The sequence below is a fragment of the Pongo pygmaeus genome, chromosome 16, assembly GCF_028885625.2.
Source record: "Pongo pygmaeus isolate AG05252 chromosome 16, NHGRI_mPonPyg2-v2.0_pri, whole genome shotgun sequence".
Classification (NCBI taxonomy): Eukaryota; Metazoa; Chordata; class Mammalia; order Primates; family Hominidae; genus Pongo; species Pongo pygmaeus.
The window spans coordinates 26,504,634-26,518,777 of record NC_072389.2 but is presented as its reverse complement, the minus strand read 5'-3'; the positions used below and the strand labels follow the sequence as shown (position 1 = coordinate 26,518,777).

At 44.4% G+C, this 14,144-nt stretch overlaps 1 protein-coding gene across 12 annotated transcripts in view; it reads right to left on the bottom strand.

Annotated features, from left to right (window-relative positions):
- The window catches only part of LOC129014675 (E3 ubiquitin-protein ligase HERC2-like), a 46,311-nt gene that overhangs the window by 5,059 nt on the left and 27,108 nt on the right, over window positions 1–14,144 (bottom strand). For 11 of the 12 annotated variants that reach the window (XM_063653206.1, XM_063653210.1, XM_063653200.1 and 8 more), the window contains 6 exons: window positions 13,621–13,713; window positions 11,534–11,722; window positions 10,753–10,904; window positions 7,887–8,245; window positions 4,855–5,048; window positions 371–571 (listed from right to left, as the gene is read on the bottom strand). In XM_063653206.1, coding sequence (XP_063509276.1) covers window positions 371–571; window positions 4,855–5,048; window positions 7,887–8,245; window positions 10,753–10,904; window positions 11,534–11,722; window positions 13,621–13,713 — 1,188 coding nt within the window. The remainder of the gene's footprint in view (window positions 1–370; window positions 572–4,854; window positions 5,049–7,886; window positions 8,246–10,752; window positions 10,905–11,533; window positions 11,723–13,620; window positions 13,714–14,144) is intronic. The other variant, XM_063653205.1, reaches the window with a different exon arrangement.

Below are 14,144 nucleotides of genomic sequence, written 5' to 3'. Positions count from 1 at the left end.
GTTTTCACAGTACAGAGGAGAGACAGGCCAGCACTGGTGTCTCAGCTGAGCGCTGTCTCTCTCCATCACCTGTGACCTCACCCAGTCATTTCTCCACAAGCAACAACAGTAAAACAGTAACAATGCCAACAAACTAATGATTCTAGCAAAAATAACACAATCCATACACACTCTTCCTGCATGCCGAGGCTGACTTCCAGGACAAACATAAAATAAACAGATCAAGTTTTTTAAGCCTTGCGTCCATTATTAGTGCATTACAATCTTACTTTAAAATACTTCACCCAACAGGCCTTCAAAATACATAAACCTTCTTACAAATTGCTAAGAAACTTATAAAAGGAGCAAGAGGAAGGGAAATCACAAATACCTGAAGTCGTGGAAGATTCAGCGTTGCCACGGCCATGCACTCTTTCTCATGGGGCGGCGGCCAGTCCGCAGAGCCGTCCATCCCCTCACTCACCTGCTGCAGCAGGAGATCCAGCTGCTGAAAAGTCACTGAGCAAATGTCCACCCCCAAAGGGACACGGAGGCCAATGGACCACTCAGAACACGATGACCAAGCACAGCTCTAAGAGGAAACACGCAACAATCTAAAATGAATCTCCAGATGCAGCTGCTGGTCTGTTCCACAGGAGCCACCAGCGTGTGTGATGGAGCTGCCTTATGTTATTACCTATCATCCCTCTAACTGCCCAGTCAAAAAGCATTCATGGGTGTCTAGCTCACACACTATCAGCTTCCAATTTTCGCGCCCATTTCACTAGCCCCATCTCACTTGGCCATACCTAAAAAAGTAAAAACATTTAAAAAAATTTTTTCACTCTCAAAATGATTAATGCACATTAATGGACGGCAGTGAGGCTCTCCATCCACTTGAAGTGGTATAACAGCAACTCTAACTGGACAATGAATTGTTAAGACACATATAACACACACACTCCCTTTCATAGTGAGAGAACAAGTAATCGGCAAAAATCTAGGAGAACTGTAGAACACCATCAATAAACTGGATCTAATTTATAGAACACTTCACCCAACAACAGCAAAATACATATACTTTTTTCCTTTTTTGAGACAGAGTCTCACTCTGTTGTCCAGGCTAGAGTGCAGTGGTGCAATCTCAGCCCACTGCAAGCTCTGCCTCCCGGGTTCACGCCATCCTCCTACCTCAGCCTCCTGAGTAGCTGGGACTACAGGTGCTCGCCACCATGCCTGGCTAATTTTTTTTTGTATTTTTAGTAGAGACGGGGTTTCACCATGTTAGCCAGGATGATCTTGATCTCCTGACCTCGTGATCCACCTGCCTCAGCCTCCCAAAGCGCTGGGATTACAGGCGTGAGCCACCGTGCCCGGCCATACATATACTTTACATATACTTTTATTTTATTTTATTTTATTTGAGATGGAGTCTAGCTCTGTCGCCCAGGCTGGAGTGCAGTCGCGCGATCTCAGTTCACTGCAAGCTCCGCCTCCCGGGCTCAAGCCATTCTCCTGCCTCAGCCTCCCAAGTAGCTGGGACTACAGGCGCCCGCCATCACGCCCAGGTAATTTTTTTTGTATTTTTAGTAGAGACGGAGTTTCACCGTGTTAGCCAGGATGGTCTCGATCTCCTGACCTCGTGATCTGCCCGCCTCGGCCTCCCAAAGTGCTGGACCATACACATACTTTTTAAGCACAAACAGACCACACATATACTTTTTATACGTATATGTATACATATATGTATACATATATGTATATACAGACCATACATACACAGACCATACATGTACTTTTTAAGCACATACAGAATGTTCACTAAGAGAGAACATATCCTGACACATAAGTCTTAACAAATTTAAAAGAAATGAAATCATATGCAGTTTGTTCTCCAATCACAATGGTATTAAACTAGAAATCATTAATAGAACAATCTGCAAACACTTCAAAATAAAACAACATACTTAATAATCCATGTGTCAGGCCAGGCGCAGTGGCTCATGCGTGTAATCCCAACACTGTGGGAGGCCAAGTTGGGGGGATCACCTGAGGCCAGGAGTTGAAGATCAGCCTGGCCAACATGGAGAAACCCCATCTCTACTGAAAATACAAAACAATTAGCCAGGCATGGTGGCAGGTGCCTGTAGTCCCACCTAATCAGGAGGCTGAGGCAGGAGAATCACTTGAACCCAGGAGACAGAGATTGCAGTGAGCCGAGATCATGCCATTGCACTCCAGCCTGGGCAACAACAGTGAAACTCTGTATTGAAGAAAAATAATAATAATGATAATAATCCATGGGTCAAAGAACAATTCTCAAAAGAAATTAGAAAATACTTTGAACATAAATGAAAACGCATCAAAATTTGTGGGTTTAATTAAAGCACTGCTTAGAGGAAAATTTATAGCATCAAATCATTATATATTACAAAAAAGATAGGTCTAAATCAGCAATCTAACTTTCCACCTTAAGAAACTAAAAAAGAGCAAAGTGAACACAAAACAAGCCAAAGGGACAAATGACAAGATAAAAGCAGAAAACCAATGAGATTGAAAGCAAAAAAACAAGCCAAAAATTAATGAAACTTACAGATTGTTCTTTGAAAAGATCAACAAAATTGAAAAACTCTAGCAAAACTGACAAAGAAAAAAACAGAAAAGACACAAATTATCAGTATCAGGAATGAATGAAGGGACATCACTGCAGGCCCCACAGAATTCAGATGATTAGCAAGAGAATGCTAAGGAAAACTTGACATGTAAAAATCAGACAACTTAGATGAAATAAAGCAATGTCTGAGTGCCACAAACCAGGAAAATCCTCCTAGAAACAAACAGGTCACCTCAATAGTTCTATACCTGTTAAATAAATTGAATTTGCAAAATCTTTTCTTTTTTTTTTTGAGCCGGAGTCTCACTCTGTCACCCAGGCTGGAGTGCATTGGTGCAATCTCAGCTTTCTGCAATCTCCGCCTCCCAGGTTCAAGTGATTCTCCTGCCTCAGCCTCCTGAGTAGCTGGGATTACAGGCACACGCCACCAAGCTCGACTAATTTTTTGTATTTTTAGTAGAAACGAGGTTTCAACATGTTAGCCAGGCTGGTCTCAAACTCCTGACCTCTGGTGATCCACCTGCCTTGGCCTCCCAACGTGCTGGGATTATAGGCGTGAGCCACCGCGCCCGGCGTATAATCTTTTAGAAAGAAATCTCAGGTTCAGATGGATTCAAAAACATTTAAAGAAGAAGTAACACTAATTCTACACAATCCCTTATAGAAAATGGAAAAGGAGGGAACACATGCCAATACTTTGTATAAGGTCAGCTTTCCCCTGACAGAAAGTCAGACGAGATAGTATAATACAAAGAAAGAAAACTGCAAACCAACATCCCTGATGAGCATCAACAGAAAAATCCTCAAAAACGTGTTACCAAGTCAAATTTAGCAATACAGAAACAGAATAGGGCTGGGCGCGGTGGCTCACGCCTATAATCATAGGAATTTGGGATGCCAAGGAGGGTGGATCACTTGAGGTCAGGAGTTGGAGACCAGGCTGGCCAACATGGTGAAACCCCATCTCTATTAAAAACAAACAAACAAACAAACAAACAAACAAAATTAGCCAGGTGTGATGGTGCACACCTCTAATCCCAGCTACTCAGGAAGCTGAGGCAGGAGAATTGCTTGAACCCAGGATGCAGAGGTTGCAGAGAGCTGAGATTGCACCAATGCACTCCAGCCTGGGTGAGATTCTGTCTCAAAACAAAAAATATAGAGTAGTAAATTGTGGCCAAGTGATCCCTATCCCAGTAACACAAGGCTTGGTCAGTATTTAAAAATCAGGCTGGTATAGTGTCTCACACCTGTAATCCCAGCACTTTGGGAGGCCAAGGCAGGCAGATCACTTGAGCTCAGGATTTCAAGACCAGCCTGGGCAACATAGTGAAACTCCATCTCTAAAAAAGAAAAAAAAAAAGTTTAAGAAAAAGAAAGTAAAAATCATCAATGTAATACACCACACTAACACACTAAAGAAGGAAAACTGCATGACCATTTCATTTGGATTGAAAGCATTTAACAAATTTTAACACCCATTCAGGATTTTTCAAAAGCTTCTAAAAGGGGGAATTAAGGCCGGGCATGGTGGCTCACACCTGTAATCTCAGCACTTTGGGAGGCCGAGGCAGGCAGATCACAAGGTCAGGAGATCGAGAGCATCCTGGCTAACACGGTGAAACCCCGTCTCTACTAAAAATACAGAAAGGTAGCTGAGCACGGTGGCAGGTGCCTGTAGTCCCAGCTACTCGGGAGGCTGAGGCAGGAGAATGGCGTGAACCCAGGAGGCGGAGTTTGCAGTGAGCCGAGATCACGCCAGCGCACGCCAGCCTGGGCATAGAGCGAGACTCCGTCTCAAAAAAAAAAAAAAAAAAAAAAAATTGGGGGGGAATTAAAGAAACTGCCTTAATCTGGTAATAAGGCACCTATATAAATATGCGCAGCTAACATCACAGTTGATGGTGAAAGACTGAACTGCTTTCCCCTACAGTCAGGAGCAAGGCAGGGCACCCACTGTCACCTCTCCTATTCAGCTTCACACTGCAAGTCCTGGCCAGGGCAATCAGGCCGGGAAAAATACATAAAAGGCAAGCAGACTGGAAAGGAAGAAATGAAACTGCCCCTCTATACAGATAGCATTTAATTGTCCATGAAGAAAACCCAAGGAAACTACAATGAAGCTCATAATAAATGAGTTTAGCACTACTGCAGGACACAAGAACAACAAACAAAACTCAGTGGTATTTCCTATATACTGGTAATGAACAACTGGAAACCAAAATCCTCCAAAATACCAAATCAAGCTCTATATTCAGTACCTGGGCAGGCCCACAGGTAACTCCCACTATGTGTTTGGCGTCGAGTCCTGGCAATGCTGCAGGTTCTGGCTTGGTCACGCGCAAGGTGTCAAAGTGCTGGCACTGGTCGTTGCTCCTCCAGCTGTGGACCTCGCTGTCCTCAGTCAGAGCCAGGCAGTGGGTGGAGCCTGCAGCCACATCAATCACCTTCTTCCCTACAAGGAAAGAGGGATGCAGATGCAGCTTCAAGCCTATGACCTGAATGGCCTAGAAAGATATTTCCACTAGGCCATTCAGGTCAGAAAGCTTTTAATATTAACTTCTTGAGGATAATCTGTTGCTTTAATATTAAGCACAATCATTTGCTTTGGGTGTGTTATTAAAACTCCTGTATTTTGTCAGCTACAATTTGTTAGGACCCACAGCCTACAAACATCATAATGCTGGGATACGAAATGGATCTGTTCTTTTTTCTCCTCCTCATTCAGATTTTCATTCCGAAAGAAACAAGGTGCTTTTAATTAACCATTAGATCACATTCTCCCATCCCAGATACAACAATGCACAGCACACTCTTCACTGAGGAAGGCTTCCTAAGAAGAAATCTATTGTTCTCTCAGAGTTAGGAGATATCACTATTTAAAACGTTGTTTCTATTTAAACACTCAGCAAAATATTCTATTTTTCTTTCCTGGTAAATCTAACATGACCAACACAAAGGGTGTTTCACAGAAATGTCAACATATAAAATAATTCAGCTGAAAAAACACACTGCAGTAAGGGGAACAATTCTATCCTAGGAGCTTACCATAAGTTAACATCAGCAACAACAAAAGGTGTTTTCAACAGTAATTTAAATACCCTCAAAGTAAACGATTTCTGTATCTAATAATTGTCATAGCTTTCCTATACTAATGGAGGTGAATATAAACAAGAAGGCAAGTGAAATTCAAATACCATTCAATGACACAGTAAACTTCTTACTCTGCAACTTATCTCAGAAGCCTAGAAAATAATAAATACCATATGGGCACACAAAACTCTTAGACATCAAGATATTAACATGCTTCAAAATAAAACTAATGGAGAAAGGAACTGGCAAGTCTTAGTTAAAAGTCCCACTTCCAAACACACTTGGTAAAGAAGCAAACACACAAAGAATGTATATAGTAACCAGGACATAACGAACTACAGCCCCCCATAGAATGCAGCCCAAAGCCTGCTTCTGTGAAGACACTGGTGTTGGAACACAGTCAGGTCCACCTGCTTCAAATACAATCTGGCCCTTTAAGAAAAAGGCTGCCCACCCTGAGAGAACCCTAAAGAGTCGATCTGATGTACCTACCTCTCACTGCCTTTTCCCTTCTTCCCTACTTTCTTGTCAACTTGCCTGCCCTTCGCCAGTTCTCGACTAGGATGAAGACTATCTCCCAACCACTAGGCCAGATGGTACGGAAAAGTCCAGTTTTACCTTAGAAAAATCCCTCCATCATCATAGTTTTGATGGCCCCCACCCCAACTTCCTGCAGCATAACATCCCTAGTAAGAACACCACAGAAGAATCTCAGGGTCTTCTTGTGGAGGCTCCCATCATCTCTGCCCGCGCTGGCAGCCCACATTGAAGGCGCTGGCACTCATATCTACATACCTTGGCTTCCATCTGTTCCCTCCAACTACAATGCATGCTGGACACCTTTGCAACTGAGCAAGCAGGAATCACCCATCAAGGATGAGTTCACATGAGAGCGACCCAGGTGGACCCAATCCCACCTCCCAATGTGGCCCCACAGCACAATGCACACTCACGGTCCTCAGTGTGCCTGCAGTACAAGTACAGGTGACCTCACCACACAGAAGGAACCCTTACTGAGTCCAGCCTGCTGAGTGAGGAATGCGTGCCTGCCACAGAAAGTGCCAATGTTTGTAAAACTCAATGGGTTTAAATTAAATTTGGTAAGAGTAACTCAAAGTCATTTTTTAATAGAGACACACCCACTTTCCTCTTAGTATCAATACCTACACCAAGCTGGCAGTAAAAGTTTCTAATGACAGTCCATTCATGGAATGTGAGGTTAAGAACATTAAACCTGCAAACTTTAAAACATTACTAAAGAAACTGTCCTGAAGGGTTTTAAAAGTTTACATTTGCACTCACCTTGCAAGCCTTCTAAGAGTTTTGGATAACGAACATATTCCTCTGTTCTGTGTCCAAGTCTCTGGTTGTCACCTTTTCCCCATGAATAAACTTGGCCACTTTTCATCAAAGCAATGGAAAACTGACTTCCACAGCGGACTTTGACCACATCCAAGTCTTGAAGCTTTTCAATCAGCTTTGGGGTTTTGCAGCCATCACTACCACCTCTGCCCAATTTCCCATAGTCACCATCTCCCCAAGACCACACTTGCCATAAAAAATACAAATGCATTTAAATAACAACAACTCTGCATTTTAATGAAAAATTTTAAATGACTGAAAATAATATAATGAAAAATGCACACTAATCTAGACCACCCATGTGCATAGTTAACACTACAAGGGTGGCTACTGAGCAAATGAAATCTAGATGACACTTGAGGTTGATATAGAAACAATAAAGACAGGGAAAGCTGAGTTTTCTTTTTGTTTTCATTCCATGAAAAACAAAGTCCTGACTCTTACTAGCCTGGGCTCAATGTTCACTGCTTCACAGAACCAAAGGCCCACTGCCTCCGTAACACATAACTGGGACCCGGCACACTGCAGACGCTTGCAGACCACCCTCCCATTTGCCTGCTGCTTCTGTTGCCACCGTGCGGACTGCTGGTCAACCGTACCACTGTATGTGTTCCCAACTGCATGTATCAGCATAGTTGATAAAATGCTCACATAGAGATGGTGGCAGCTGCGAACCATCTGACAGGCCCCAGGCAAACAAGCCCAGTAACCACCGGGGCCTCTCCACCAATGACACTGAGCCCCACACCCACTGGACGACAGGGTGGGCGGCTTCCTCCAGGGAAGCTGCCATGCGTGTCCTCGAGGGCCTGTCGAGGGTGGCGAGAGCTCTACGTACCGTTCTCAGTGACAGCCAGGGTTTGAGCGTCCCCACTCCCACACGCCACATCGATGACCTTCAGTCCTTTAAGCCCAGCTACCAGCATCAGAATGGCCTCGTCCTCACTGGAGCCTTCAAACAGATAGGACGGCCGTTTATTAAGTCCTGTAAGAGGCCACCTCCTGCTGCATGCTCCCACTGATGCAGACCAGATGTACTGTGGCCCAGCCGGCCATAGTTCCCATGGCCCCAGGTGTGCAGCTCCCCCTCGGCAGTGACGGCTGCGCTGTAAGTGCTTCCGACAAGCGATGTGCACCACGTGCTTCCCGGCCTGCTTTCCAGAGAAGGCGGAGATCACCTTAGGCTCCTCCAGAGGCCTTGGGGAGGAAGGGAACAAACATGAACGCCTTTCTTCTTGGTGTTATTTCTTATTAGTGTTAGCAAAGGAAATTCACTAGCCAAATTTAGACCATCACAGCATCAGGCCAGTTTCACCTTCTAGGTACCTAATAAAATAAGAAAGACAGAATTCAAACACCTAACACATCCATGACTTTTTGTTCAGTTGGAACCCGATGCCAAGCATGGTATCCAGTAGAAATATAAAAACAGTGTTTGTTAAAGACTTGTACAATAGGCCAGGCATGGTGGCTCACGCCTATAATCCTAGCACTTTGGGTGGCCGAGGTGGGCGGATCACCTGAGGTCAGGAGTTTGAGACCAGCCTGGTTAACATGGTGAAACCCCATCTCTACTAAAAATACAAAATTAGTTGGGCATGGTAGCGGGTGCCTGTAATCCCAGCTACTTGGAAGGCTGAGGCAGGAGAATCGCTTGAATCCAGGAGGTGGAGGTTGCAGTGAGCTGACATCATGCCATTGCACTCCAACTTGGGCAACAAGAGCAAAACTCCATCTCAAAAAAAAAAAAAAAAAAAAAAAAGGCTTGTACAATAAAGTCCATTGCAGCTTTATTCACAATGGCCCAAAACCACGGTCCATCTGCAACAGAAGGAATGACTTACCCACACACCAAACAACATGGCTGCATCTCAAGACATCATGCTAAGTGAAAGACGCCAGAAACAAAACACCATACACTGTATGGCTTTGTTTATATTAAATTATGGAAAAGACAAAATCGTAACAACAGAGGGCAGATCAGAGGTTGTCAGGAACTGGAGGTAGGAACGGGCATCGACTCGAATCCCCGGAAGTGACGGGAGCGCCCCATGTCTTGATGGCAGTGACCCAACTGCGTGCACTTGTCAAAACCACCCAACTCTACATCTGAAACTGTCATCTGGCTGTATGGAAGCCTCATAAAGCTGACTAACATTTGTATGTATTTGTTAAATGAATGGGGATGGAATGAAGCCAGCACTCTGCAATCTATACTTTACAAATGAAAAGTATGAGGCAGTGGGGATTAGGGTAGAGAAGTCTTACTAGTTGAAGAAATTGCAAAGTTAGCAAAATACCCTATTCTTAGGATCCAGAATATGTTCCTATGATGGATGACATTTTCTTGAGAATCTATAGAAGCCAGGCCTCTCCAACGACATGGTTTACTCACTTTGAGACCTACTAGTTTGCAAAATACACACACACAGTGGCACAGGCGCTCACAGGGACAGCCCAATGACTCTACTCAGTACAAACTCTCCCTTACTCAGCTTAAGTTTCAACTTCCCCAAAAGGTTATCTCCAGCTTCTGCCATCTGCACTCATCTCTCTTCCTTCCTTGAAGTCCTAGAATAAGGCCTAAGTTACTCATCCCAGCACTTACTCTCCACTGAGAATTGTTTTACTATGAAATATTTTATATAAAGTCAGTTATAAATACCATAAAGGAAGTAAGCAGATATACCACCCTGTCCTGCACCTCTACACCTTTCAAGTCCCATGTACCCCATGTCAATCCCAGCCTTTAGGATCCAGTGTGAGAGTAACAGCTATAAATTCCATGGAGATCAATCTTTTGTTTTTCACTCATTTTACATTTGTCTGAATCCCTTTCAACACTGTCAGGGTTGGGCTGTTCTGAGCTTGGCATACATGTACCACACAATGCGCATCACTCTGCTTTTCTCCCAGTTTGGGATCTTCCCAGCGGATGCTGTCAGCAATGATGACCTCAACTCCACCCTGTGGTGTGCATGGGCCATGCCCCCCAGGCTCCTCTCAAGGGACACAAGTGCAGTCATGACTTCGCTCATTTCAAGCTCTGCAACTGCCTGCTCCCTGCTCAGGGCTCTGGCCCACATGACATGGGCTTGCTGAGTTGGTATGCACACACGTCCTTCATTTAAACCTAATGCCAAAGTTCCACGCACAACAGCAAAGTACAAGAGGGTTCCCCATCACTCCATGGGGCTGTCAGACCTCCCAATTCTTACAGCCTGGCATTTATAATAACTTTGTTTTATCTCTGTTCTTTCACAATAAAAGGTTCCACCGAATAGGATAATATTAGGAAGAAACTGCTGACTTTTGTTCCTGTAAAAATAATATTATGGTTCAAGGAAAGGGTGACAACCTTATCTACGGGAGACAGGGTGAACTGTTTGTGAATGAAGGAACAGTGGTGTAGGATTTGTTTTGGCAAACTCCAGAGTGGCGATGCAGTTTGAGTAGATAAAAGGCTGGCCAAGGCTACACGGGGTGGAGAAGAGCCGAAAGGCCAATTCCTGTTGCCCTCCATGCATGGGCAGAGCTCCTAAGCCATCACCAAGGAGGGGGCATATCGTAGTGTCCTGCTCCACCCCAGCGCTACATGTCAGGGTAGCTGGAAAACACCTGGACACACTTCTGCACTCCATCCTGTTTAGGATATAGCAACATAAAAGAAGAGTGTGTCCCCTACAGAAATGAGCAATACATACACAGTGTCCCTGTGGCCCAGCCATCTGCCATCCCCACAGCCCCAGGAGTACACCTCTCCAGTGGCAGCCAAGGCTAGGTAATGGTGACCATCAGAATGGGCAGCAATTTTTACAATGTTTCTGGAGGCGAGGCCTTGGACCAGCTGTGGGACCTAAAAAAGGAAAAATACCAAGAAAAGTAGTCATCAGTCCAAGGAAAATGAAAGCAGCGCAGCTCTCCGTTATCATGTATCCCTGAGCAAAGCCTGCTCTAACTGGAAGTGGGGCATAAGTCCCTGGGGGCCATGGGGCCGGCTCTCCAGCCCTTCCCACGCAGCACCAACAGAACAGCGGGCAGCCTCCAAGTGCTCTGTGCCAAGAGCAGAGCCGATGCAGGGGCAGGACAGGCTAGCCCCATGCCACAGAGACACACAGCCGACAGGGAGGAATACCTCGCTTTAATGAAAACATGCCACGTCCCAATTTGCCGCTATCCCCATGAGGCCCATCTCCCTCATCTGTCACCTGTCTGGTCCCAAAGTCAAATGAGTTTACACGTGGAAATGAGTTTACAAATGGGAATCTCATGATTAGCAATGAGTTTCACTGTAAGGACTTCCTAATCTTCACAACCCAAATCTTGACAATATTACAACTGAGATCATTAAACATAATATACAATAAACAGAAGCTTATCAATCTTCAGAAATCAAATGGCTTAAAGAAACACCAGAGCTTGTGCATCTATAGTTCAGACCCTGCTCCACAAGGAAACACTGCAGGCGGTGCCCAGAACACTCACCAGTGTGTCACTATTGTAGGCCTGTGTGTACACGCGGCCATTGCGTGACAGAATCAGGAAGCGCTTCTCTGCACAGGCAATCTGTGTGACTCCCAGGTTGGCCAGGCCTTTGCACTGGATTGGACCAATCACATTGGCATAGTATTTCCATCCTATTAACACCCAACCTATGACCTCTTGCAATGATCCCTGCAAGATGAGAAAGTAAATGTTTTCTTTTACAACAGCAAAAAAAAAAAAAAAAAAAAAAATGCTGGGAGTAGCACTGAGATATTATAAGCTAAAAAACAAAGCAAATAAAGAGAAAATATGCTGATTCAAAGCATCAAAATAGCTCGTACCATGCTGTATTACCTCATTTAACAGGTATGATGAAGCAACTGAACAGGTTATTTTTCCGTTTCCATTGCATTTCATTTTAACAGAGACCATTAAAAAGTAGTATAAATGGCCCTTAAATACTAATGTATTTTAAAATGCTCAAACTATATCAGGGTCACCATTTTGTGCTTTAACAGGCAAAATCCCAAAAGCCCACACACAAGGCTGGGAGACCAGCAGCCATATTGGTGGTGAGAGAAATCAAGTTGTACAGGAGCAATCTGGTGACAACCAGCCCACACTAGGTGCATCCCCACCTGTGCATGTGCACAGGCACACACGCATGCACCCATGGAGGACACATGTTCCAGGTCAAGCCTTGCAGTACTATTTGTGTTTTTTGTTGTTTTTGTTTGAGATGGAGTTTCACTCTTGTTGCCCAGCCTGGAGTGCGGTGGCGCGATCTTGGCTCACTGCAACCTCTGCCTCCCGGGTTCAAGCAATTCTTCTGCCTCAGCCTCCCGAGTAGCTGGGATTACAGGCATGTGCCACCACGCCCGGCTAATTTTTGTATTTTTTAGTAGAGACGGGGTTTCTCCAAATTGGCCAGGCTGGTCTCAAACTCCCAACCTCAGGTGATCCGCCCACCTCGGCCTCCCAAAGTGCTGGGATTACAGGCGTGAGCCACCACACCCGACCCTCAGCACTATTTGTATAGCAACACTGTGGCAATAAGCCCAAGTGTCCACCAATAAGAGACTCACTAAAGAAAGATACATAAAAGACACATCCACACACTGAAGACTAAGCTGCTTTATAAAAACAAAGAGCGACACTCTGATAAAGTACTCCAGTATATATGGTTAGTAAAAAAAAACAAGCAACACAAGTAATGCAACATGCTACCACTAGCGTACTCATTCCAGAGAACAAGGTTACAGAGGAGACTGAAAAGTCAGAGGCAGCAGGTGGGAAATGGCTGGAAGGCGTGGGCGGGGAAGCGACAGTGTGTCTCTGCCTAGGTTTGATTTTTGAACCATGTGACTGTATTCCTTTTTTTTTTTTAATGACTGTAAAACAAAATAAATACTCTTCATACTAGAAATAAAATCTTAGAAAAATCTGGATTCAAAACTAGGATTACTGTTATACACTGGCAAAGTTCACTACCATTCCCAAAGGCAGTTTTCTCATTGACATAATGAGATACAACAGCGTGCATGAGGTCCTCAGCAGGCTTGCACCCTACAGGTGCTCCACACATGCAAATCACTACTATTACCATTACTATTACATAACAGATATAATATATAATTATACTGTCACTGCTATAACCAGCATTACATACTAACACAGCCCGTGTTCAGAGTATAAAGAAGGCTGTGGAACCCCCTGCAGGTGGGAGGGCCTGGGGCTGTGGATAAAGGGCAGCTCTCTGGGGCTGTGCCACCTGAACCTGGAATGCGGGCCCCCAGGTTGGGTCCCCAGGCCTGTGTGCCTCAGCTTGCTCATCACTCACTCTCTACACGGATAATACTTTCAACAGCAAACATGTTTAAAAACCATAAGCCAGCTCCCCCCAACAATACCAGAAAAAACAAGTCTCCACATGGGCCCAGGATGAGAACCTAGAAGTGGTACTAGCTACAAAACACATGGAGAACACGGTTCTTGCACACACACCTTATGAGACGTCAGAGAGCTACACAGCGGAAGCATCTACAGGGCGTAGCCAGACGGTCTAAATGGGCCATGACAACAATCACCATTTGTCGCAGATCAATGGCAAGCTCGTTGTCTTGTGGAAGGGTGAGGTACCTCAGGAAACTCTCAATGGGGCTCAGAGGGCCACACAAAAGCTAGAAAGGAAAAGTAAACAAACATTCAGAAATGGTGGGAAAAATTAAAGTAACAATTAGCCTTTAATTATTTTTTTTATTTTGCTATAGACTCATTTGACCCATCAAATGACAATGTCGATGATACAGTTATACTATACAGCTATATATTTATGCAGCATATAAACTGACTGTACAAATGTCTAAATTTGCTGTATACATGTACACAACATTGACTGTGCATATATACATTTATGATACTACAGGTAAGTTGAATCCACACAGATTACTAGCACAACCAAACCACCCTACAGGCCTAGGACCCCCGGAGAAAGGCAGAACCACTTCTGTGGGAACCCAGCACAGCATCTCAAGCTGGCCTTGAAATCTAAAACCAAAAACTTTATTTCCATCTAAACGTTGCCCACTCTGGAGAACACCTACTTTCATTT